The 25,938-nt window shown below is 33.3% G+C and overlaps 1 protein-coding gene across 2 annotated transcripts in view; it reads right to left on the bottom strand.

Annotated features, from left to right (window-relative positions):
• The window catches only part of ELP4 (elongator acetyltransferase complex subunit 4), a 242,706-nt gene that overhangs the window by 141,874 nt on the left and 74,894 nt on the right, over window positions 1-25,938 (bottom strand). Inside the window, exons 6-7 of one of the 2 annotated variants that reach the window (XM_042903923.1) lie at window positions 14,504-14,591; window positions 9,052-9,237 (exon numbers count right to left, since the gene is read on the bottom strand). In XM_042903923.1, the coding sequence (XP_042759857.1) occupies window positions 9,052-9,237; window positions 14,504-14,591 (274 nt within the window). The remainder of the gene's footprint in view (window positions 1-9,051; window positions 9,238-14,503; window positions 14,592-25,938) is intronic. The other variant, XM_042903924.1, reaches the window with a different exon arrangement.

The following is a 25,938-nucleotide window of genomic DNA, read 5'->3' as shown; positions in this document are numbered from 1 at the left end:
GTTCTCTTAAGTACTTTGACATAAAAACAAATATATAATGAGATGTTATAGTCATAGAGCAAAAGAATATATATACATTTTAATACCTCAACTGATATTAGGACCAGAAAACTACTATATGATAGCTAGAAGGGCGCCTGGGTGGCTCAGTCGGTTAAGTGTCTGACTTCAGCTCAGGTCATGATCTCACAGTCTGTGAGTTTGAGCCCCGCATCGGGCTCTGTGCTGACAGCTCAGAGCCTGAAGCCTGCTTCGGATTCTGTGTCTCCCGCTTTCTCTGCCCCTTCCTCTCTCTCTCTCTCTGTCTCTCTCAAAAATAAATTTAAAAAACATTGAAAAATGGATAGGTAGAAAAAATGCGTAGAAAAGATATTATGGAAAATGTGAAAATTGTAGATGGATGGGCAGTTTTGTTTTTTTTTTTATATTTTGAGGAATACGTCTTAATTCTTGGTCACATTATTTAACCTTATACTCATCGCCAAAGTCTGGCCCCCCATTTTCCTATTTCCATTTCAAAATAGTCTTTTTACTAGAACCTTAAAAAACATAAATTTAAATGATATCTCTTCCAGTTATACAATGTTTTAAATGTATCTGTAAAATACCAAAATGCAAATATTGCATAATGTTTAGATATCTAGTCCATTTAATCACCTCGATCATTATTTAATTGGTGACGTAGACAGGATGACTTGAGGACACCTGACAGTATGACGGCTGTTTCCTTCTACAGAGACCGCAAGGATCACAGTCACAAGCATTCACAATGGGTTTGGAATCTCCTTCTAAATAATGAACATAATGGCCACCAAAACAGCTTTAGAAAAATGTTCTTTTCTTTTTTCTTGCATAGGTCCCTTTGGAAAAGATAAAAAAATTACATATATACACGTATTTATTTCATAACTGTTTTCTTTGCTTTGCAATTACACATAAGGAAATATGTTCCCATCCTTTTTTCCTCCCTTGACTGCAATGAAACTTTTTACTTAATCTTTCACATGTACTAATTTGTCAACAATTTTACAATGATAGTTTTCTCTTTAAAAATGCTGAATAGCAACATTGGTCTAGAACTTTTTTTCCTCATGGGAAGTTACTGCCATCAGAAGTAGTTAATAATTCAAGATACATAAAGATGTAGTGTGACAGGGAGGAAAGAGTAAGTTTTAGATTTAAACAGATCAGAGTTTGATACTAGCTTTAAACATGTTATTAAATACGTGACTTTGTTGCATCGCTTAATTTCAGTTTAATCTTGTTTGCAACTGGCATCATGCCTATCTTGCAGAGTTTTTGTGATGATTAGGGCAGCTGGCTATATAACCTAAAAGTGAAGATGGTGTAGTCTGGAGTCAGGGGAAGACATGAGGTAGAACATTACTGGCCTTGCCTCTTATTAACTGTGTAACCTTGTAAAAATAGAGGTAAGGCTTGTGGTGGATATTCAAGGACATAACGCTTGCAGTGTGCTTCGCATGTGGTATGTGCCTAATAAATGCTTACAGTAATAGCACAGTTGTAGTGGTACTAAGAGTAGCAGTATTTTTACGAGTATTTGATAAGTCTGTTCCAGGTTTACTTCTCATCAAAATCAAGAAGCTCATGAAAGCTAACCAAACTAGTATTAAAGTATTAATTTTATAATGACTTAACATCATTAACAATGTAAACAATACAAGTATGTGTAGAATATCTAAGATGATTAGAGAAAGGAGTTTCCCTATGATATTGGTGTGATTATAAACTCACAATAATAAGTCAGGTTCATGCAAAATCTGTAAAAAGTCTTTGCAGGAAAAATAAATCATCCTCTTATAATAATTATAAATAAGTTATACTGGCTAAGGAGGCAAAATTCTTATCTTACTTATACCTAAATTTTCAGTAATAAGACTTGAAATATGCTGATATATCCTGTATATAATTAAGATGACTAAATGACATTATAATAAATTGGCCATTTGCAGGAAGGGTTTGGGTATGCTAGAAAAAAGATCTAAAATCACAAAAATTTATAATAAAGATTCAAGAAGTTTCAACAATCAGATATTAGAAATGATTTCCTAAGTAAGAATCATTATTCCTTAAACATTTATTAAACATCTAGAAAAAGCTTAGTTACTGTGCTATGAATTTTTATACTTTATTGCCTTTAATGATGTATTACTTTCATAAACATAACCTGGAAAAAAGAAAACTATAAATATGTGGCCCTGACTTCCCAGAGGTTACAAAGTATTAGATACATAAGATTATATGAAATCACATGTTTGAGGCAGACAATAAGTACCTTGGTAAATAGTAACTCTAATAAAAATAGAACTAGTAATGTAAAGTGTGTTAACATAGAATGTTAACTAATAAGTCAAAAACTATTTGAGAATGTAAACTACAGTCGTTTAAAACATTCAAATTGGATTACATTGATCAATTAGTAAAAGATAAAACTATCAAACTTTTAGAAGAAAACAGGAAAAAGACCCTACGGAGGGCAAAGATTTTAAAATGGGAGGAGTAGGAGAGAGAAATTGCTAACCATTAAAAAAAATGATAAGATAAACTTTATCTAGATTAAAAACTTTAACTCTTCAAAAGATACTGTTATTAGAAAAGGCAAGCCATAGACTGGAAGAAATTATTGCAAAGATATACCGAAAATATTTCAGGAATTTCATAATTCAATAATAAGTAGATAAATAACCCAATTAAAAAATGAACAAAAGACTTAGACAAAAGAAGACGGGCAAAATAGCCAATAAGCATATGATAAGATGATCAACATCATTAGTTGTCAGGGAAATGCAAATTATCACAGTGTCATACAGTTCAAGTGTACTATAATGGCTAAAATGTGAAAGACTGAAAGTAAAAAGGTTTAGAGGGATGTGATTCCTAGAAACATGAAAATACGTATCTGTACAAAGACTCATACATTAATGACCATAGCAGCTTTATTCATAAAGGCTTCAATCTGGAAATAACTCAAATGTCCATAAATAGGTGGAAGAATAAAGAAATTGTGGTATATTTTTATGCTCAAAAACTAATTAGCAATAAAAGTAAACTGGTGACATGTACAACACTGTAGATGGTGCTGATATTAACTAATATGATTGTTTGATATTGTATAATGAAATGTGCAAATATTTGGAAGATTGGCATAACTCCATGAACCAACCGATACCTTCCAAATGACCAAGGAATGATATGTCAATATCTTGAATGAGTGAAAGACCCATTCAAAGTGCAAGATAAAGCAATGAATGCCTTTTAGTGTAGCATAATATGAAAAAGTTCATTCACAGTTTTTGATTTCACATTGTAATGTTTGTAATGTTTGTAAAACTATTACTTTTCGAGTTTCAGTGTATACTGAAGAATCTCTACAATTATCAAAAAAAAAAAAAAGGCTACTAAAACACTTCTCCCTTTTCCAACAATGTATCTGTGTGAAGTCAGATTTTCTTTTCATACTTGAACCAAAACAATATATCACAATGGATTGAATAATGAAGCCAATATTAGAACCTGCTGTTTCCTACTAAGGAAAAGTGTAAAACAATGTTACTCTTCTAACTAAATTTTTTAAAAATCATTATTTTACAATCATGTGATCAGTTCATTATTATTATTTTAACAGAATTCGTAAATAAATATTTGAAAATTTCTTAGTTTCAATTTGTAATATGGTAAATATCAATAGATACAACCCAAATAATGTTTTTTTGAGATCATCAATAGTTTTTAAGAGTGTAAAGAGGTTCTAAGATTAAAAAGTTTGAGAACCACTGAACTAAAGTTCTGATCTGGTATACTTATAACTCTGCTACCAGATTTACCAACTATTTTGTAACCTACATTTAAAAAAAATTTTTTTAATGTTTATTTATTTCTGAGACAGAGAGACCCAGAGCATGAGAGGGGGAGGGGCAGAGAGGGAGACACAGAATCTGAAGCAGGTCCAGGCTCTGAGCTGTCAGCACAGAGCCTGACGCAGGGCTCGAACTCACAAACCGTGAGATCATGACCTGAGCTGAAGTCGGTCACTCAACAGACTGAGCCACCCAGGCGCCCCACGTAACCTACATTTTTTTAAATCAGCAGCTTTATTGAAATATAATCTACATACCATTCAATTCACCTACTTAAAGTATACAATTCAGAGGTTTTTTAGTATTCACAGATATGTGCAACCATTACTCAAGGCAATTTTATAACATTTTCATCACCTTAAAAAAAAACAAAAAACAAACCAATCTTTTTATTTATCACCCCACCACATACTCAAGGTCTCCCCATCTCCCAGCACTCCAAAGCCTTAGGTAACCACTATCTACTTTCTGTCTCTACAGATTTCCCTATTCAGGACTTTCATATTAATGAAATCATATATGTTCTATTGTGATGGCTTCTTTTACTTAGCATAATCTTTTTAAGGTCCATCTGTCTTATAGCAAGTATTAGTACTTTATTCCTTTATATAGCCAAATAGTATTTCATTGTATGGATATACCACATTTGCTTATCCAGTATCAGTTAATAGAGATTTAGGCTGTTTTCATCTTTTGGCTGTTATTAATAATAATGCTATAAACTTTCAGGCACAAATTTCTATGTGGACACATGGTCTCATTTCTATTGGGTATATACTAATGGGTGGAATTGCTGGGTCACACTGTAACTCCAGGTTGAATCACTGAAAAGCGCCACACTGTTTCCAAAGCAACCGTACCCTTTTATATTCCCACCAGCAGGGTATAAGGATTCCATTGTCTTCGCCTTGCCAACACTTAATGTTACCTGAGGTTTTGTTTTACCCATCCTAGGGAATGTCAAGTAGTATCTCATTGTAATTTTGATTTGCATTTTTGTGGATTAATGATGTTGAGCATCTTTCATGTGCTAATTGGCCATTTGTACATCTTCTCTGGAAAAATGCGTACTCAAATTACTGTCCCATTTTTATTGAGTTATCTTATTATTGATTTGTAAGCATTCTTTATGTATTGTAGATAAAAATCTCTAATCAGATATCACTTGCAAATATTTTCACCTACTCTGTGGGCTGCCTTTAACAATTTCTTGACAGTGTCCGTTGAACATAAAAGTTTTTAATTTTGAGGTGCTTGGCTGGCTTAGTTGGTAGAGCATGCATTTCTTGATAGTTTTGGCTGCTACATTCAGGTTTCCGATCCATTCTGCATTAATTTTTGTCCATGCTGTGGAGTAATGGTTCACCCTCATTCTTTTGCATGTGGCTATCTAGTTGTCCTATTCCATTTGTTGAAAAAGCCTATCGTTTTCTTATTGAATGGTCTTGGCACACTTGTCGAAATCAGTTGACCATAGATATATGGGTTTATTTCTGGACTCTCAATTCTATTTCATTGATCTATATGCCTATTCTTATGATAGGACTACACTGTCTTTTACCATTGTTTTCTAGAAAGTTTTGCAATTGAGAAGTATGAGCCCTCCTAGCTTATTCTTTTTTTAAAGGATTATTTTGGCTATTCTAAGTCTTCTGAAATTCCATAGCCATTTTAGAATCAGCTTGCAGATTTCTCCAAAAAAGTCAGCTGGGATTCTGATAGGGACTGTGTTGGATCTGTAGATCAGTTTGGAGACAATGGTCATATTAATTTTGAACCTTCTGATCCATGAACCTGGAAAGTTTTTCCATTCATTTAGATCTTTTAAAATTTCTTTCAACAATGTTATGTAGTTTTCAGAGTATAAGTTGTACATTCTTCTTGTTAAAATTATTTCTAAGTATTTTATTCTTTTTGATGCTATTATGAATGCAATTGTTTTCTGGATTTCATCTTCAGATTGAAACACAAGTTTTTAATATTTACCTCCCCACTACAGAATAAGGTGCCTGAAAGGAACCAGTGTCTCTCACTCATTTTAAAATTTCCACTATATATATATAGTGGACTATAGCACTGTCAGTCACTCAAAAGCAGTGTAGAAGAAATGAATGCATGAATGAGATACAACACAGCTTCAATAATAAAATTTATAAGAAATACGGATTTTCTCCACAGTTGGTTGACAGAGAAATATTTGGATTTAAGAAAGCTTGATGTGAGACGCACCAGTTGGGATAGTTTGTGACTGTTGATCTCAGGGTTGTGAGTTTGAGCCTCATGTTGGGGGTAGAGTTTACTAAAAAAAGGAAATCCTGATGTGAAAAGTCAAACTTTTTTTCTGATTAAGATCTAATTTTTCTTTTGCTCAAAGTTTGCAATTATTAAAGAGGAATGCTAACTAGAACAGCAGGAAGTTGCTATGGTAACCCTTAGAAAGCTCAAAAGCACAAGTCACTGACAATGTATGGGGGTATGCTGTCAATCATACTCCTCTCTCTACTTGTGCAGGAAGGAATATGGTGCTTTACAAACTTAATAGCCCTTAAACAATGTCTCAGCTTTAACCCTTATACAGTATGTTTAGATACAGCATCTTAAAATGGCATTCCTTTATCTCCTTGGTGAACTCAAAATTTCAATTATATCTTATATTTCTGTTAATTTAATTAATGTTTATTAATTTAATTGAAATGGCATTTCTTTATCTCCTTGGTGAACTTCAAATTTCAATTCTATCTTTTATTTCTGTTAATTTGATTTAATTTCTGTCAGTGTTTACTCCTGTTAGTTTAATCAAATGTAGAGTTTGCATAGATCCATGAAGTCTCACCAAGGATAGTCTTTGTTTCTGTGATTTGCTTGAACAGGTCATTTCACTCGGGATACTACTTTACTCGCCCGAAGGCAGGAGCCTAGCTCAGATGAGCCCCATGTCCTTTCTAACTCCAAGATAAAAGATATGAGAACTACTAGCTTTGAGAGAATGAGTTCCAGAATAAAAATGTGCTACGTATTCTAGTATGAGGTGCTGGAACCCAGTTTTCTGGGTTCAAACCATGGTTTCTCAGGTATTAAACATTGATCTAGTTTCTTAACTTCTCTGTATCTCAGTTTCCTTACATGTAAAATGTAGATTACAACAGTAGTTATGTAAGGATTTTATAAGAACTTTAAGATCTTGACTTTAAGTATTTTGTATTTGTTAGTGCTATCATTATTATTATTGAGACTTCCTAGAGAAGTAAAGGAAAACAAAGCTCAACATTATTCTGCTATGAAAGTCATTCTACATCAAAGTGTTAATTTAGTGTATGTACATTAGAAAAGATGATTTCAGTGATTTAGCTTATTTTGACTTTCAGATTCCATTCACTGCAGGTGATTTTTTTTCAGTTTTATTATTTCTAGTATTGTGTTTGTTATAGAAATATATTTAATAATAAATACTGTGGAAAAATATACAATGTAATTGTACTTTCTCTATTACATATAAAATAACAACAATGATGAAAATTGTCCCAAACTTGCTTCTTGAATACTCTTTTTATAAAAAAAAAATTAAGGTTTATTTATTTAACGAATCTCTATATCCAGTGTGGGGCCTGAACTCATGACCGTGAGATCAAGAGTTGCATACTCTTCTGACTGACCCAGCCAGGTGCCCCAGCCTCTTGGACACTCTTAAGAAAAGGACTTTTTGAGCTGATGAGGCAAATCTTGCAAAAATCCCTCTTTTTCTGTCTGGGGAGATGGACCTTTTTCCCTAAGAGTGTTGTTTCAGGAGGTTTACACATAGAAACAGCAAGGGAAGAAAAGGACATGTCCTATTTAGATCAGTGTTTGTCTTTTCTTTTCCTTTTACATTTTTTTAGTGTTAATTTATTTTGAGAGAGAGAGAGTGCACACAAGCAGGGGAGGGGGAGAGAGAAGGGGAGACAGAATCCCAAGCAGGCTCCCGGCTGTCAGCACAGAGCCCAACATGCGGCTCAAACTCACGAACTGCGAGATCACAACCCGAGCTGAAATCAAGAGTTGGAGGCTTAACTGACTGAGTCACCCAGGTGCCCCTTTTCTTTTTTTCCTCAAAATTTTGAATGTGGCAAAATATATATAACATAAAATTTACTATTTTAACCATTTTTAAATGTATAATTCCGTGTTATTAAGTACATTCATGATGTTGTGCCACTACCACCAACAACCATTTTCAGAAACTTTGTACCTATTAAGTAACTTGCCATTCCCTCTCCCTCAGCCCAGGGCAGCCACCATACTACCTTCCGTTTCTATGCTTTTTACTACTTTAAGTACTTCGTATAAATGGAATCACAGTATTTGTCTTTTTGTGACTGACTTATTTCACTTAGGATAATGTCCTCAGATTCATCAGTGTTGCAGCATATGTCAGAATGTCCTTCCTTTTCTTTTTTTATTAAAAATTTTTAACATTTTTATTCATTTTTTGACAGAGACAGAGCACGAGCTGAGGGAGGGCAGAGAGAGAGAGAGAGAGAGAGAGAGAGAAAGAGACAGACAGACAGACAGACAGACAGAATTTGAAGCAGTCTCCAGGCTCTGAGCTGTCAGCACAGAGCCCGATGCGGTGCTTGAACCCATGCCTGAGCTGAAGTCAGCCACTTAACTGACTGAGCCAACCAGGCACCTCATAATTTCCTTCCTTTTCAAGGCTGAGTAATATTCCATTGCAATATAGGCCATATCTTACCAAGTTCATCTATTAATGAATACTCAGAATGGTTCCACATTTTAGCTATTGTAAGTAATGCTGCTATGAATATGGGTGTGCAAATATTTCTTCAAGATCTATATCCATATCTTAGATCTTTATGATTAATCTAATGATTAATGAAAAGATATCAGTAAAATATCAACCACATAACACAATGTATTATGCATTTACAAGAAATCGAAGAAAAAATAATATTATTAAAGATAGACTTACCATATACTCACTGTATATTAAAACCACAAATACACAACAATTTAACACTCTAAAGTAAAGGACATTTTGCTCTCTGGCATTCCTGAAATCTGTTCTACTTAAATGGCATATGAAAATAATTTATCAGACTCAGACTCCGAGTGTTTATATATTGCTCTTCATTATGTAGCACTAATTAGGGGAAAGGAGTTTTGGAAAGATTCTTACCTGGATAAGATGTGTTGGCATTGTGATCATACAAGCCGAAAGAGAGGTTCGCAGAAGACCACGGAGGACGTACAGGAACTTCGTAAGGCTGTGACTGTTGCCATTTTCCGTACAGCAAATGTCATCCCCCCACAAAGGTGAACCAAGATTCTGGATTCCTATTCTTAAAATGTTTTTCTGTTTTTTCTAAAGAAATACGTGTGTCGGGTTGGGGGGGAGACAAACACATTAAGTTTTATTAACAAATAGGATACCTCCTTTAGTTCTATTTGCCAGTTTTTGAAATTTATAACATAGCAGGGAGATAGTGGACATGGTAAAAAGCTTTATGTATAGTTAATATACGGCAATATAAGGGAAATCTGTATTGCAAGAGTATTAAAAAATAGCTGTTTTTTTCTCACTTTTGGAAAATTTGAAGAGTATCAAAAGCCTCAAGTTTCTAGATTTTAAGTGACCACTTTACGAACTATGTTTGCGACAGCTGAAATAATACATAAAAAAATCAGTTAGCAATAAAGAACATCTAAACTAGAATACTTAGAAACCATTATTAGTATTATAAAATTCTACAAGTCTTTCAATAAACTATAACTTGCTCAGTATTTTTCATTTAGTGCTATTATGTCCAATGCCTGATATTTTGTTTGAAAGAAGTTTAAAAATGTGTGTTTTGCTTTTATACCTTATATTTGCTTTTACTTATTCTTCTTGAAGCTATTTTTACAAAATAATTCAGTTCAATACTTATCAAAACTGAACAAATGAACATTTGGAACTCAAGACTACTGATATTAAGGTCATAATGATGACTGATATTTCTTGGGAAAAGAGCATTTAAAAACTATTAAACAAAACCTACACTGATTATCAATAAGCATTTGCCGGAGATGTATTTATAACAGATTCTACTGTTTGTGTTATCCTAACCAAACAAATGTTTTATAAATGCTTTCTTTATTTTGTATTTAAATTTTTTTTAAATTTTTTAAAATGTTTTATTTGTTTTTTGAAAGAGAGAGACAGAGCACGAGTGGGGGAGGGGCAGAGAGAGAGGGAGACACAGAATCCAAAGCAGGCTCCAAGCTCTGAGCTGTCAGCACAGAGCCCAATGAGGGCTCGAACTCATAAGCCAAGCCATGAGATCATGACCTCAGCCCAAGTTGGAACCTCAACCAACTGAGCCACCCAGGCACCCCTATAAATGCTTTCTTTAGCAAGCTGGCAAAATTTCTGGGCAAAGGAAGGAGACATTAGCAAAACCTGGTGCATGGAGATAATTGGAAACTTATCATTACAATTCTAATGGGGAAAATACATTTTCTCCCTTAAATCAAAAATTTGGAACATGTGTCATTTGAGTGTGTTTTTTGATTAAGTCAGATCCTACAACATATTGCTTGTTACTGTTATAACAAATGAATAAAATTTATTTAACTAATAAAATGTATTAATCAACTACTATCTCTCTGATACTACACATGAAAGTTGAGTTTGTGTATTTTTGAGAATTTATTAACAAAGGAAAGTAGGGAAATGAATAAAACACTGAAAAGTTAGAAGAGGAAAAACAGAAGGGGACAGTAATCAGTAATATGGGTAAGATAGACAGATTCACAGTCTGGACTGTGCAACTAAGATGTGATTCTGAGCAAGACACAACACTACTTAGGCATTAGTTCTCTCATCTCTACAATAAAAAATTGTTCTATGAGATCACACAATCCTTTAAAATATATAAAGGGACATAATATATAAAGGGCCTGGATAAAGCTATTAAAATGTGATTACAGAAAAAGGAATTTAGTTTAAGCACATTTGAAAAATTATTCCTGACTCCAAAAACCTGAAACGTGATGATACTATCAAGGCAGCTAGTCCAGTTTTCTTTTCTGGTTGTATTAAGGTTATGATAGGCAACCCTTAAGATATATATTATGATCATTGGCAGTCCATAAAAATTGCTTTCTTTTTTTATTTCTGCATTACTTGAATGAAATGAAGTAATAATATGTACCAGGGCATGTATGTATTGGAAGTCCAAATGGATTTTGATGAATTTGTGTAAGATATCTGTGAAATTGTAGGTTACCCTTTTACTGTATTACTTAGAAACTCAGAATTTAAGTCAAATGGCAAGATTAAGCTTCATTTTGTCATCCCAAACTTGTTTTCTCTTGAACTGTAGCTTAAATTAGATTTGCAACAGAAAGAGCAATCTAGAAAAATGGAGAGACAAACCTGCCCCCAAAATCTAGGTATTAAAACAAAATCTGAAGGTAGGAGAGCAGCATTATACGGTTTTCCCTACCAATATTTCAGAAACTAAAGGTCAGCTGTATTTTAACCCAGTCACCATTACCAACTATTGTATCAAAAAGCATCTGCTAAAAGTTTATAACAAAAATGATGATAGGTGCAGAAGCAGGAGAACTGTAGAAGTTTAGTGACTATGACAGATATGCTGATACACATACACACATACATATATACGTGTATATACACACACACACGTGTGTGTGTGTGTGTGTGTGTATAAAGAATGACACTATTAAGCCAAAGAATGAAAAAGATATTTAAGTGAGGTAGGTACTCACCACATCAGAACATATTTGAGCATGATACTTCAACATAGGGAATACATTTATATATTTAAAAAAATTTTTTTAATGTTTATTTATTTTTGATAGAGAGATAGAGAGAGACAGAGTGTCAGGGAGGGGCAGAGAGACAGGGAGACACAGAATCCAAAGCAGGCTCCAGGCTCTGAGCTGTCAGCACAAAACCTGACGCAGGGCTCGAACTCCCGAACCACAAGATCATGACCTGAGCTGAAGTTGGGCATTCAACCAACTGAGCCACCTAGGTGACTTGGGAATACATTTATATTTTTAAAAATATAATAGTAAGTGCAAAAGCAAAGGCTGATTTACAAATTTCCTGTGTAATTTCAGGCATATAATTCCTTTGCTATGCCATATAATAATGGGGCACACTGTGAGGCATAATCAAAAAATTTTTAATATAATTTATTGAGGTCTAATCAAACTAAAAAATAAACTTTTGTTGAAAGATGAATAATAAATATTAAATTCATTCCAATGAGAACATCTAAAATATTTAATCTGGATATCTAAGTGAAATCAATTTTCAAACTTCATTTTTATTGTATATTTCTTAGATATTTAAAAATCATAACTTAAATGAAATTATGACAGCAATTTGTAAACATCTCCACTCCAAATATCTTTGCAGATGAGCTACTTTACTTACTACAAAGTTATTATACAGTATTCTATAATACTCAATTCCTTATAGCCTATCTCAAATTAAGTTAATTTATTTGAAAATGTAAGTTTATTTGAAAATGTAGTGATACAGAAAGTAAGATGAAAATTTCCTTTTAAAAAGAATTTATTTCAGTATCAGAACATTATTTTGACTCAGGAATAAGATTTTTTGAAGCAGTGCTCGATAGATGAATTTTTGTGGCTTCTTGAACTCATCTAAAGTTTCTGAGACAGAAATATAGTTGAGGTAATTTAGCAAATGATACACTCTAAAATGTAACAATATGGAAATTTAGTAGATATATTTTAATTCCAATAAAATTGGAAATATATTTTATAACTTATCGGTATGTTGTAAACTTTTTCAGCGTTCTTGGTATTCAGCATATAAATGCTTACCTCAACCCTTTTAACCTTTATAAAAGTCAATAGTTGTAGAACTTCTGGTTCAGAGACAAACCAGTTCAGTTTATCAGCTTTCATCAAATAAAATACTATTTATTGGAAATGGTGGCATTTTTAATACTCAAATAAACAACTAAGAAAACAAACATTTCATTCCATTCCAATAATAGCTTACTTATCAAGGGTCCTTTGGATGGATAGGTGTGTGTACATATATCTAAATATGTGTACATATGTATATACATATACAAGCAAGTATGTGTGTATCTTTGTAATTGCCTTTGATTTTTTGTATTTTATAAAATTTCTTGCTCTTAGAAGATGTGTCATCATCCTGCAAGAACAAGAGCTCTGCACACTGTATCATAGGAACTGTTATGACATGTCTGTTTCCATAGTAACCACAGCACATAGGGAGAGGTGTCTGTCAGGGACCAATTTACCTCTCCAGACGGACAATGCCACCAAAGGGAGGACATAGTGCCCATAAATCTTAGCTAGGACCAAAAACGGAGCAACAATGAACAAAATAAAACTGTATTAAAAACCAAGGACCATCACAAAAACTGTAACACACGTGAAAAGCTATCTATAAATAAAATGTATATACTTCACCACACGTATAGTATTTTCAACTTTGTATTAAACTGATGATCAAAACAAATTTAAAATTTATTAACATTGCTGTGGAAAAAACATTAAATATAGCAGTAAAGTTTATAAGAATACTTAAAAAATTATGGATTAAGAGCAAATGTAGTTGATAATGCCAAAAATAAGACTTCTGGATTCTTTACTTTCTTCAATAAAAATAATGGTGCTCTGGAAATACTTCTGCTGAAATAATATACATGAACTGAAAATCTTTAGCAGCTTTAGCAATTAAAATCACCGAGAAAGATTTCTAAATGGCATTATAACTGGAAATAAAATTTCTCTCATTTTGTTCAAGTTAAACTAACCAGAACATCTTTAATAGTGGGAATTTGGAATCTTTAATAGTGGGAATTTAAAAACTTGCGTTCTTAAAAACAGAGCTACAGAGAAATAATTAAGTTATAAAATATTTTAATATAGCAAATAAAAAATGCAGTTTTTATTCAGTGAAATAACCTAAAGCATGATATAACAAGAAATAAAATCTTAAAATAATTAATTCTTACTCACCGGGTTATTCAATTAAGGACTGAATGACAGAAATATAAAAAATTTTGATAAGAGGGGCATCTGGGTGACTCAGTTAGTTAAGCATCTGACTCTTGGTTTCAGCTCAGGTCATGATCTCGTGGCGCATGGGATTGAGTCCTGTGTTGGGCTCTGTACTGACAGCATAGAACATACTTGGGACTCTCTCTCTCCTTCTCTGCCCCTCCCCTGCTCAGTCTCCCCTCTCTCTCTCTCTTTCTCAAACTAAATTAACTTAAAAAAAATTTAGATACAAAAGTACACGTCTTGCAGATTTAGGAGTAATTTTCAAAATGCAGCAGCTTAGTTATTCCAGGTGCCACAAATATATATTTAAAAATAATTTATGTTGACAATGTATGTATATGTCTTTTGTGCATCCACTGAGAACTTAGCTAAAACTCTACACATCAAAAATCAAACAAAGGCTGCCTGTGCCCTGCTTATTTACATCTTCTGTGCTTGGAAACAGCTTGTTCACTGTTAATTATTCTAAAACCTTCTGGGTTACCCCTAGAGAGTTTAAAAACAACATTACATAGATGATTATAAAAAACTTTGAAGGTACTCAATACCTGGGGATTGGATCCATCAAATCCTTCCTCATATATGATGTTCTGGATAAACTGAAGCAGCTTTATGTAGCCATGGGTCAAAGAACTGTTGGTAAGAAGTGGTTCAAATACAGAAATGGACATATTACACATACAATTCAAAATCTAAGCTACAACATGGAGGAAGTAATTAAAATTTATGAGACTACTAAAATATAATATAAAATTAACTCAAATAGTATAAATAATTTAAAAATATAAAGTCAGTACATCCAGGGAATACGTTACAATGCCTTATATTAACCAGCTCGGTGTTCTTGACATCATGGGAAAATAAAAATCTGTGGAGACTGAGATGTCTTAATTATGTCAAGCTTAGTTACCTCCAAGAAAATTAATGATTTAATGAAGCAACCTAAAAGATGAAGCCACTATAGCTTTTCAGGAGTAATCATGGGTAATTAACACATAGTTAATGAACTGCTATGCTAAGTACACCTGAATCAATGTCCTGATCACCTGAGCTCATCTTCCAGAAAAGTTTTAATTTTCTTAGAACAAACTGCTAAAATAATAGTAATTTAAAAATTTGATCTTTTAAGACATATGAAGATGAATGTAATTTCTACTTTGTAAAACGAAATCAATAAAATAAATGTATAAATTTAAGAAGACATTATCTTTCACATGAATATTAGCATTAATGTTACTGTTTTAAAATATTTTAGAAAAATGGGGAGCCTAGTAGGCTTAGTTGGTACAGCATAAGACTCATGATCTTGGGGTTGTGTGTTCAAGCCTCACGTTAGGCACAGAGCTTACTTAAAACTTTTTTTTACAAACGTTATAAAACACCTCAAAGAAAATATAGTTACAATGAAAAAAATCTGGTTTAACATTGTCTGAATTTAATATTCTTGATAACGGACAACCTGTGTGCTATGGCTGAACATTAAAAGTCATGATAATGAGGATCTGGAACATAGCTATTTCATAGACATTTCAGTAACTAATGCTGTAAAAGCTGTGGGTGACCTTAAAAATACAAAAGTATTTGCTCTACCATGATCCTAAGTAAAGCAATCACATATGCAGAATAAATGACCTAAAGAAAAAATGAAATATAATTTGAAGCACACATGCAACAATAAAGAACATAAGAAGTTAGGAAAAGTAGCAGATTACTTAGTGTGCAAAATCAATGGTAGGTTGTTCAATAAAAATATATGCACATCTCTGCAAATATTTTATTGAACAGCAACATCTAGCCCCAAAGCAACTAACAAAAGAGAAAGAAAGAAAGAAAGAAAGAAAAAGAAAGAAAGAAAGAAAAGAAAGAAAGAAAACCAAGAGAAAAGAATGCTGTTATATGCAGGTCGCCTGGGTGGCTCAGTTGGTTAAGTGTCTGACTTTGGCTCAGGTCATGATCTTGCAGTTCATGAGTGTGAGCCACATCGGTCTCTGCGCTGACGGCTCAGAGGCTGGAGCTTGTTTCAGATTCTGTTTCCCTCTTTCTCTGTCCTCCCCCCTTCACACTGTCTCTATCTCTCAAATATAAATAAACATTAAAAAAGATTATTAAAAAAAAGAATGCTGTTATATACAAAACAAATATGGCTCCAGTTGAAGGCTTTGGCAGTATGGTTATTTCTCATATATCTCCATTTTGAATGAAGATACATTGGATCACATGGTCACATTTTTCCAGTTTCATGAGTCTATAAATGTGTCTATGAAAAATGAAATTCCGTAAAGACAGTGATGCGGCTATTTCATAAATATATGGATGTTTATATATATATAAATACATAAATATATATGAATAAATAAGTAACATATTTGTCCTGGGTAGCTCGACTTTCAGAATACAGTGCTGCTGTTTGAATTCCTGCATATTCAATTCCTATCTGGGTCAATTAGATTTGCACAAGGGGTAAACTCTGTTCCAAGGTCCCAGATTATGAAATGAATTTCAGCCAACCATTTGATGAATGTCAATATGGGTTAAAGGAGGGTGGATCAAGAATATAGCCAGTTCATTCTAATCCACCAATAATGAATCTACCCAAGACCATTATTATTTCATATATTACAAAAAGTTTCTTAAACATTTTTCCTTCTACCCCAAATTGTTCAATAAGAAAATTTGTCTTAAGCGCATGGTAGTAAATTTACTATGTGAGGTACTTTAGAAAACACCACATACATAAATTACTTCTTAGTTTTTTGTTGCCACTATTCAACCAATACAATCAATTATTTATTTCTTTTTCTCCCATTCTGATAGCAACCATAGTAAAGCTAAGATTCTCTTCAAAAGTGGTGGAGAGATTTGATATCTGAACAAAAACAAAGACATACAGCCAATATATCTTAAGCTCTTTCCTTATTTATCACTAACATAAAACAATCCAATCACCAACAATGCTCAGAACTTTACAAGCAATAAATTTCCCCAAACTAATTAGATTTCTAGGACAATAAATGCTCTGATAACAAAATTAAATGGGAACAAGACAATACATTTAGGTATATAAATTGGTAATATTCATTTACGATGCATGGGTTATAGCATTTAAAATTGAACTAGTTTATATGGTATTGATATTAAAATATTACTAAGTATTATTAATCTCCATGAGATACATTTCCTTGTCAGCAATACTTATAATAATCTTTTTTACTGATAAAAATATCTTCTATTGTCATCTAAAATTTTTTTTAAGTTAAACCCCTTTAATTTTGAGGCTATTGTCTTTTTTTGTTGCTTTTTAGCAGTAGAGTAACTTATAAACCAAGAGTTGGCAGAAGGAAATCTAGTTACAAATATATCCCTGTCCTCCTTATTAATGTTTCCAGGCATTTAACAAAGGTTAGCTTATCAAAGTATTTAAAACATGTCCCAAAGACAGCACATTTCAAATCATGTGTATTATTTTAGCTAATTTTCTTAATTTTCAACAACTTTTATGGTAAAATGATCTAACTTGATACCACAATTTCTCTTTAAAACTATAACATATAAAGAATATAAAAACAATTATTAGAACTTTAATTTTTATCTTTAAAATACCAAGCATTTATAATTTTTTTCAGTTAAAAAAATAAAATTGTTCCATATACGTGCTTTAATTACCATGTTTTTTATAGTTTGTTTCTTATATTAATATTAAACATGTATAAAAAGGGTCCAATGACACAAAATGTAAATCTATATTTTGATAACCAAGTTCTACATCTTTTTTAAATTGATAGGAAAAAATGAGGCTTTTGTACCTATCACTTCTTCCCCTGCCCCAATTTTCAGCAAGAGGTCTGATAGACATTTGTACCAGAGAACTTCAATTTCTATCAACAAATGGTAATGGTTTTTCCATGAAAAGTAATTTTGTCAATCTCATTAAGAAAGATAAAAACAATCTGCTGTAATATAGCTAGGTGTAGGTATAGATGTAGTATATCTAGAAAAGAAATCAAGCAGATAATAAAGAGCAGTTAAGTACCTTACAGTTTCTCAAACAATGAACAAAGCAATACTTACAAAAGTCTCAATGTAATCAAAGAATAAATGTAACAACAACAAAAAAGCTTGGATAACAAAAGACAAGATTTTATTTGTGAAAAGATAGATTATAACAATAAAATTATGTATATATGGAATACATATCAAGATCTGAGTTCTAGGTCTATATCAGCAATTATAGCTAAATGGGTGATAATGAGGCAAAGTATTTAATTTTTCTGTTCTGGGCCTCAAAATTTTCTCATATGACAGAGTTGTACTAGATAATTTCTCTTGTCCTTCCTAATTTAAAATTAATGGCTCAAGAATGATTTTTCTTTTTCTTAAGACTGATTTTTCTCATTAAAATGCTTAATTGCTGGATTTTAAAAAATAACAACTTCTGGTGCATTTAAATATTGATTTAGCCACTTGAAAGAAACACTTAGGAAGAAAAACTGTTATCACTCCCAATTAGGATTAAAGTGAAGATTTTTGATATTATTATGCAAATCATTCAGAAAATATGACTTGTATTACCAAAATTCTATTTATACATATATTTCAAATATTCATTTATGACAAACAGTAAGATATACTCACAGGGCAGTAGGTGCAATATCAAATGTCTCAACTAATTGTGTAAAATGGTTTGCTGAGCTAAAGTTATATTAGCATATAATTTGCATGTGACTATCTAGACTGTGAAGTCTATTCACAACTAATTTTCAAGTTAAAAATTCCATTACTACTACCCTGAAGACTGTCACTGATTTTCCTTTTCTGATGCTTTTCAACCTAACAACACTGAGTTTGATTCTCTTCACCATGAATACTTAACTAAGAGTAGAACATATACAGGCTAGAAATGCAAGGAGAGAAATGACTAGCACAGACCTCTGAGTCATAGCTGGGAAAATACTAAGAACATGAGGATGCAAGAATTGCATGCACAGGCCAAATAATCCACTGTCAGATAGAGATACTATCTCTAGTTGAGAGAGGTTATGGTGTTTCATGAAAAATAATTCAGTTCAACATTACTCTGATTTCCTTTACTTACTAATGTAAATAAGTCATTAGATTATGTCTCCTACTACCCATCATTGTTTCTGTCATCTCTCCAACTCTGGGTCATTAATTATCTTTCGAACATGCTGGCCTTTCAGTTTCTTGATCACTTCTCTCCCAATTATCTTATCTCCATCCTACCTATGGTGCTCACTCTTTTTTTTGTTTGTTTGTTTTTAAGTAGGCTTCATGCCTAGAGCAGAGTCCAACACAGGGCTTGAACTGTTATAACAGCTTTACTGGAATGATGTTGGTGTAAGCCTAATTGGAGTGGTTTTAAGTGAAAATGTAAGGGAAGGAATTGGAGATACCAAATATTAGAAAACTCAAGGAGTTCTGGTGCAGAAAAATAGAATAGTAGCTGGCAGAGGAAGTGGGATGGGAGATGTTTTTATTTTCTTAAAAGGAAGAGGTAAGAGTATGTTTATATATTATAGAATGCATCCAGTAGAAAGGAAAAGTTAATGGTACAGGAGAGAGATGGAAGAATTGCTAGAGTGACATCCTAGGGGATGAGGTCTGTGAGCAAGCAGGGGTTCTGTTTGAACTCATGACCCTGAAATCAACACTTGAGCTGAGATCAAGAGTCAGACACTCAAACGACTGAGCCACACAGGTGCCCCGATGGTGCTCACTCTTATGATCATACCTTAGACCTTGCCATTATCAATAACTGCTATACCTATTTAATCTCAGTTCGTGCTCTCTCCTCTCCACAACCACCACTTCCTATCTTCCCTAGAGTCCATATGTAATCTTTTGACCACACTGAAACCTCCATACCATTGCCTACCACCTCATCACTCACTCCCCTTGATACACTCTTTCAACTATTTAACCATCTTGATCCATGATCAATCCTTGTCCCCATTTCCTTGTTCTTTTCTTGCTTTGTCTCACTTGCTCAGCAAAACTATTAGGCTAAATTTAACTCTCTGCCCACTCCACATTTGCCTCATTACAGCTAAAAGTGGTGGGAGAAATGGCCCCATCTAAGTGGATTGGTCTCACTGTAAATTCATGACCTCAAACTTCAATAGGCCTTTAGTATAGGTGTTAAATAGTTCACTTATTGGGGTGCCTGGCTGGCTCAGTCGGTACTGTATCTCTTAATCTCAGGGTTGTGAGTTTAAGCTCCACATTGGGTATAGAGTTTGCTTAAAAAAAAAAAGTTTAATGAGTAGTTCACCTATGGTAACGTGGGGAAAGAGAGTATTCTGTTGGTACAGATGCTGATGGGTGGCAAATGTAGTAATAGATGTCTCTGCTGGTTGTATCTGTTTTCTCAGTGATAGGTCATAAGCTAAGAATAAAGACTGGTAAGCATATTACAGGCTTGTATAAAAAAAGAGAAAGTATAAAAAAGTCATTGTGGAGGGTGAGACTGTGTTAGCCATTTGTATTTATCTTTGGAGAAATGTCTGTTCAAGTCCTTTGCCCAGATTCTAATCAGGCGATTTGTTGTTGAGTTGTAGTTCTTTATATATTCTGCATATTAATTCCTTATCAGATAAAAGATTTTCTCCCATTACTTAGGCTGCCCTTTTGCTGAGGTGATTGTGTCTTTGGATGCACAGAAGTGTTTAAGTTTGAAGTAGTCCCATTTGTCTATTTTTTTTTTTTTTTTTGCCTGTGCTTTTGGTGTTACATCCAAGAAATAACTGTCAAATACAATGTCATGAAGATTTCCGCCTTTGTTTTCTTTTAAAACGTGTATAGTGTGTGGTCTTAGGGATAGGACTTTAATCCATTTTGTGTTAATTTTTATATAGAGTATAAGATAAGGGTTCATCTTCATTCTTTTGCATGTGGATATCCAGTTTTCCCAATACCATTTCTTGAAGACTGCTCTTTCCCCTTAAATGGTCTTAGCACTCTGGTTGATGATTGTTTGACGATGTATGCCAGGGTTTACTTTTGGGTCCTTTATTATATTCTATTGGCCTAAATATCTGCCTTTATGGCAGTACCAAACCACACTGCTTTGATTACTGTAGCTTTGTAAAACTTTTTGAAGTCAGGAAGTATAAGACCTCCAACCTTGTTCTTTTGCAAGATTGCTTTAGCTATTTGGAGTCCCTTGAGATTGAGTCCCTGTATGACTTGAAATAAACTAATTAAGCCTGATGTGTCTATTTCCTCATATTCAAAATGGTGATATTATAAACTTCATGACATTTTGTAAGGATTAAATGAAATAACAAAAGTAATATGTTAATACCTGAGAGAAAATCAGTTCTCAGTAATTGTTAGCTATTATCAATCCCCATGTTGTCAATATACCATAGTAATGCTCCACTTACAGGATGGATGAAAGTCAGGTGGGATGGTGAGATGGAACAAGGCATGCACTTAAGGAAGTAAGAAGGAATGGGTCCACTACAACAGTACCACCTACAACTGCCAAGTGAGTAGCAAGAAGCATTCTGTTGTCAAGTCTTTTAATAAACTTTCAGGAGTGAGCTAAGTAGTGTAGGAGGCACAAGAAATATGGCTACTATCCATTCACAGACTTTTTCCCAAGGAGGAATTGATTTTCAAATGTGGTTTTCTCAAAAGAAAGAATATGATAGGGAAAAGAAAGCTGACTGTCCAGATTAAAAATATTTGCTTAAGTAGTTACATTACCAAAGGAGAAATAGCTTTATTGATTGGCCTATTAATAAAAATGTTGATTAGAATAAATTTCAAACATAAAAGCAGAAATAATAACAAGGATGGAAGCCAAGATTCATTAAGTCCTTACTATGCTAGCCAGTGTTTGCTAAGTGGTAAATTTTTGTTATCTCATTTAACAATCCTAAGAAGTAGTTTCTATTATTATTATTCTGATTGAAGCCTAAGAAATGTGAGCCCAGAGTAGTAAAGTAACTGGTACAATGTCATATAGCTAGTAAGTGGATGACTCAGGATTCAAATCCAGATTGTCTAACCAAAGGGCCCCTATCTAAACTATGCTGTCTCACAAAGTTTATAAAAAGAAAAAGAAAAAGAAAAAAAAAAAGGCAAAATCACCCATAATTTAAACACTCAGAGATCATGACTGTTAGGCTGTTGATGCAAATCTTTACAGAATACTTTCTACATACATATATCATATATTACATATATTATATTTTTTCTAACCCACTTTGTTTTTATTCTCACTTTGCATGCAAGGTACTTCATTAGGTGGATATAACATAGTTTATTCAACCCATCTATACTGACAATTCTTAGGTTATCTCCAGATTTTCAGTATTACACACAGATTATGGTAAGAATTCTTGTACACACATCTTTGTTAACTTGTATCATTATTTCTTTAAGAATGGGAAATGGGATGATGGCAACAATGATAATGTACACTCCAACTTTTGACATCCTTTCTTAGGATTGTTTTAACAATGTACACTCCTATAGTTAACATGAGTGATAACCACATCATCTTTAACACAGGGTATTATCATTTTAAATATCTGATAGCTGAAAAATGGTTTTTGTTTACATTTCTTTGATCACTAGTAAGGCTTATTAGCTATTTTTGTTTCTTCTTTCAAGAACATCCCATTGTTATCTTTTCCCCATTTTGTATTAGGATATTCAACTTGTTAGCAGTTTAAAAATTCTCTAAATTTGCTAAAAATATTAACATATATGTACATATATGCATTTGTTTTTTAAATTTTGAAACAATCTTAAACTTATAGAAAAATTGCAAACATAGAAAAAAAAATTTTCCTGCTCCACTAGAGGATAAGTTGCTGACATTGATGACCCGTCACTTCCTAATTATTTAGGTTATGATTCCTACAAACATTCTTCTACATAACAATAATATAACCACCTGATTTAAGATATTGGTATAATTTGGAAATTGTTACTACCATCTGACACTCAGAGCCCATTCAAGTTTTGCCACTTGTCCCAATATAATCCTTTATAGCAAAGGACTCAGTTGAAATTCACATGTTGCATTCACTTATCATGTCTCTTTTCAGTCTTCTTCAATCTGTAAGTGCCTTAGACTTTCTTGACTCTGACGGTCTTGACAGCTTTGAGGATTACAGGCCAGGTATCTGGTAGAATGCTCCCACTTTGGGTTTGTTTGTTATTTCCTTATGATTATTAGATTTAAATTATGTATGTTTGGTAGAAATACCACAGGAGCATTCCTGAATTCTCAACGCATATTATCAGATGATACACGATTTCAATTTGCCCCATAACTGCTGACATTAACTTGATTAAAGTTATGTCTGCCAGCCTTCTGTACCATATAATTATTCTTTCCCTTCTGTAGTCAATAAATATTTTGTGAGAAGGTAATCTGTGGTTATGTAAATGTCTTTTTCCTCAATAACTTATTTATTCATTCATTTATTTGCATCAATATGTACTCATGGCTTCCTGCTTCATTAAATGGGTTATAATCCATTTACTATCGTTATTTATTCTGATGCTCAAAATTTTACCTATTTGTCCAGTGGGAACTCCTTTGAGCTGGCTTCTGTATCCTTTCGACATGCCCTGCCCTGCCCTCATAATTCTTTAAGCACTTCTAAACATAAAAAAGAATTACAGGTGTCTCCTTATCTTTCCTTTGAATTGAAAACATTTTTTTCTTTTTTTAAAGTAGGCTCCACACCCAATGTGGGGCTTGAACTCATGACCATGAGATCAAGAGTCAGATGCTCTACTGACACAGGCACCCCTCTTTGTCTTTCCTGTGAATCAAACATTTCTCCAAACAGTCTTGAGTCCTTCATATGGAGAATAGTACTTCGATCTGATCACTAGATATAGTTTTTGCCATTTTCCCACTCCAAGAATTTAAGGCATTCTATTTTTTTCCTATACTTCTATAATTTCAATTACTATATTTAAATCTTTAATCTTTGGAAATATAGTTTGGTGTGAAATATGAAAAATGGATTTCACTATATTATTCCCAAGTGATTAGGCTTTCCCCTCTTATTTGAAATACCTCCCCATTACAAAAATGATGTTTGTTCATCATAAAAATTCAAAGACATAAAACATACAAAGAATAGGAAAAATACCAAAATCCACTACCCAGAAGTGAACACTGTTAACATTATGATGAATATCCTCTCTGACATCTCTCTGTACCAGCCCTTCCTTCTCTTACTGAGAGAAACTAATGTGGGATATTGAGAAGTATGCTGATAAAAATGTTTTTCATTGTGAAGAATATTTTACCAATACACAAATATAAGCAGGGTTATAAGAACTATGTACATATTTGTTTAATTTTGACATTTCTCTCACAGCCTTTCACATACTACATATATTATGAGTTTCTAAAATGGTCTTAGAAGGAAATTTACTTTGAGCCTTTCGTGAGCTTCTCTGAACACATATCATTAAAATTTTGGAACCTAAATTGACATCTCCTGAATTAGTATTAGAAAAGAATTTGGGATTGTCTGTATAAAATTTTATATACCGTATATCCCATTACTAAAATCTGCTTTTTCACTTTATTATATCTTGGATGCTAAGCCCATCTCAACTCTCTTATGCAGAAAACACTGCTGCAGAAATCACCTGCTAGAACCAATACTACAGTCTTTGCAACTAGCATCAGCTGTAGACCTTACTAAAAGCCACGGCCCCACCACCCTCCGAAGAGTATTTCTCTTGAAAGGCAACAGGCACTTGAGCCCAAATAAATAAAGCTGTAGTTTATATACCTTTCCTCAACATTTGAAAGATTTGATTGGTATTCTCTTTGTTCTCCAGTGTTACTTTCAAATCACTCCTCCTCCTTCACTTTCTGGTAAAACAAAACAAACAAATATCCATGCTTTTTTACATCTAACCAATTCCAACCATTCCCCTTTTTAAGCTGCTGTCTTTATCAAGCTCCTGGACATTTTCCTCTATCAATTGAAGATACTACATGGTTTACAGTTCTAATTCAAACATCTTATTCTCAATCAACACTTCTGATCTTAGTAACTTGCTTTGTCCATTTACCCCCACTATTAAGATTAGTAAGTCCACTACCAGTCCACTGTCCCTTTTCTCCTCATATATCAACATCAGTTGTCTTCAATTCATTTTCTTAGCCATAGAGTTTGTGATCGATCACATGTTTACTTTTTAATAAACTCCTTCTGTTGCCTGCACCTGGCAAAACTTCAATCCTGCCTGCACCAGGAATCTTATCACAGTGCAAGAAAGTCACACAACCTGACCTATAAATATTTGATACTTCTCTAGTTGGTGTATTCTTCTAGTCCATGAAACAACCATTTCAAACCTTCCCCATTTAACCCAAATTCCTAACAGGTAACTAACTGTTCCTCAGTGGATGACCTGGCCTATTATTCACTGAGTAAAGAGAAGACCTCAGTCCATACCTTCAACACTACTCAAGATCCTGACTCCAACCCTACAAACCTATTTGTTTGTATCTACACTGTTCTCTTCTTATTCCTTTCCCTCCTTCCCTCCAGTGGAGGAAATGTTACTACATCTTAATGGCCCATCCCTGGCCTTGAGTGGCTTGGGAATTCTGCCAAATTGTTTAGTAATTTGCCTAATGTCATACAAATAGAAACCATTACTTCCTTTTCTAATCTCCATCGATTCTCTGTCTATTCAATTTTTCTCATTTACATTAAAATAGAACAAAACAACAAAAACTTGTTGCTTCCTAAATCTCCTCCAATTATTGCTTTTTCTCTGTCCCCCATGAACAAATTTCTTATGAGAATATGACCTCGCCTATCTCACAGAACACATCTTCCTTATAGCTCTATTACTCTATTTCACAACATGATCTTTCAATTCCTTTGGACACACTAAGTCTTTCCTTTCTTAACGCACTGGATATTCCTCCAGAATATTTCTTGACCTTTGTAGGATGGCC

The sequence above is a fragment of the Panthera leo genome, chromosome D1 (assembly GCF_018350215.1).
Source record: "Panthera leo isolate Ple1 chromosome D1, P.leo_Ple1_pat1.1, whole genome shotgun sequence".
Taxonomy (NCBI): domain Eukaryota; kingdom Metazoa; phylum Chordata; class Mammalia; order Carnivora; family Felidae; genus Panthera; species Panthera leo.
This window is presented reverse-complemented; position numbering and strand designations above follow the sequence as displayed.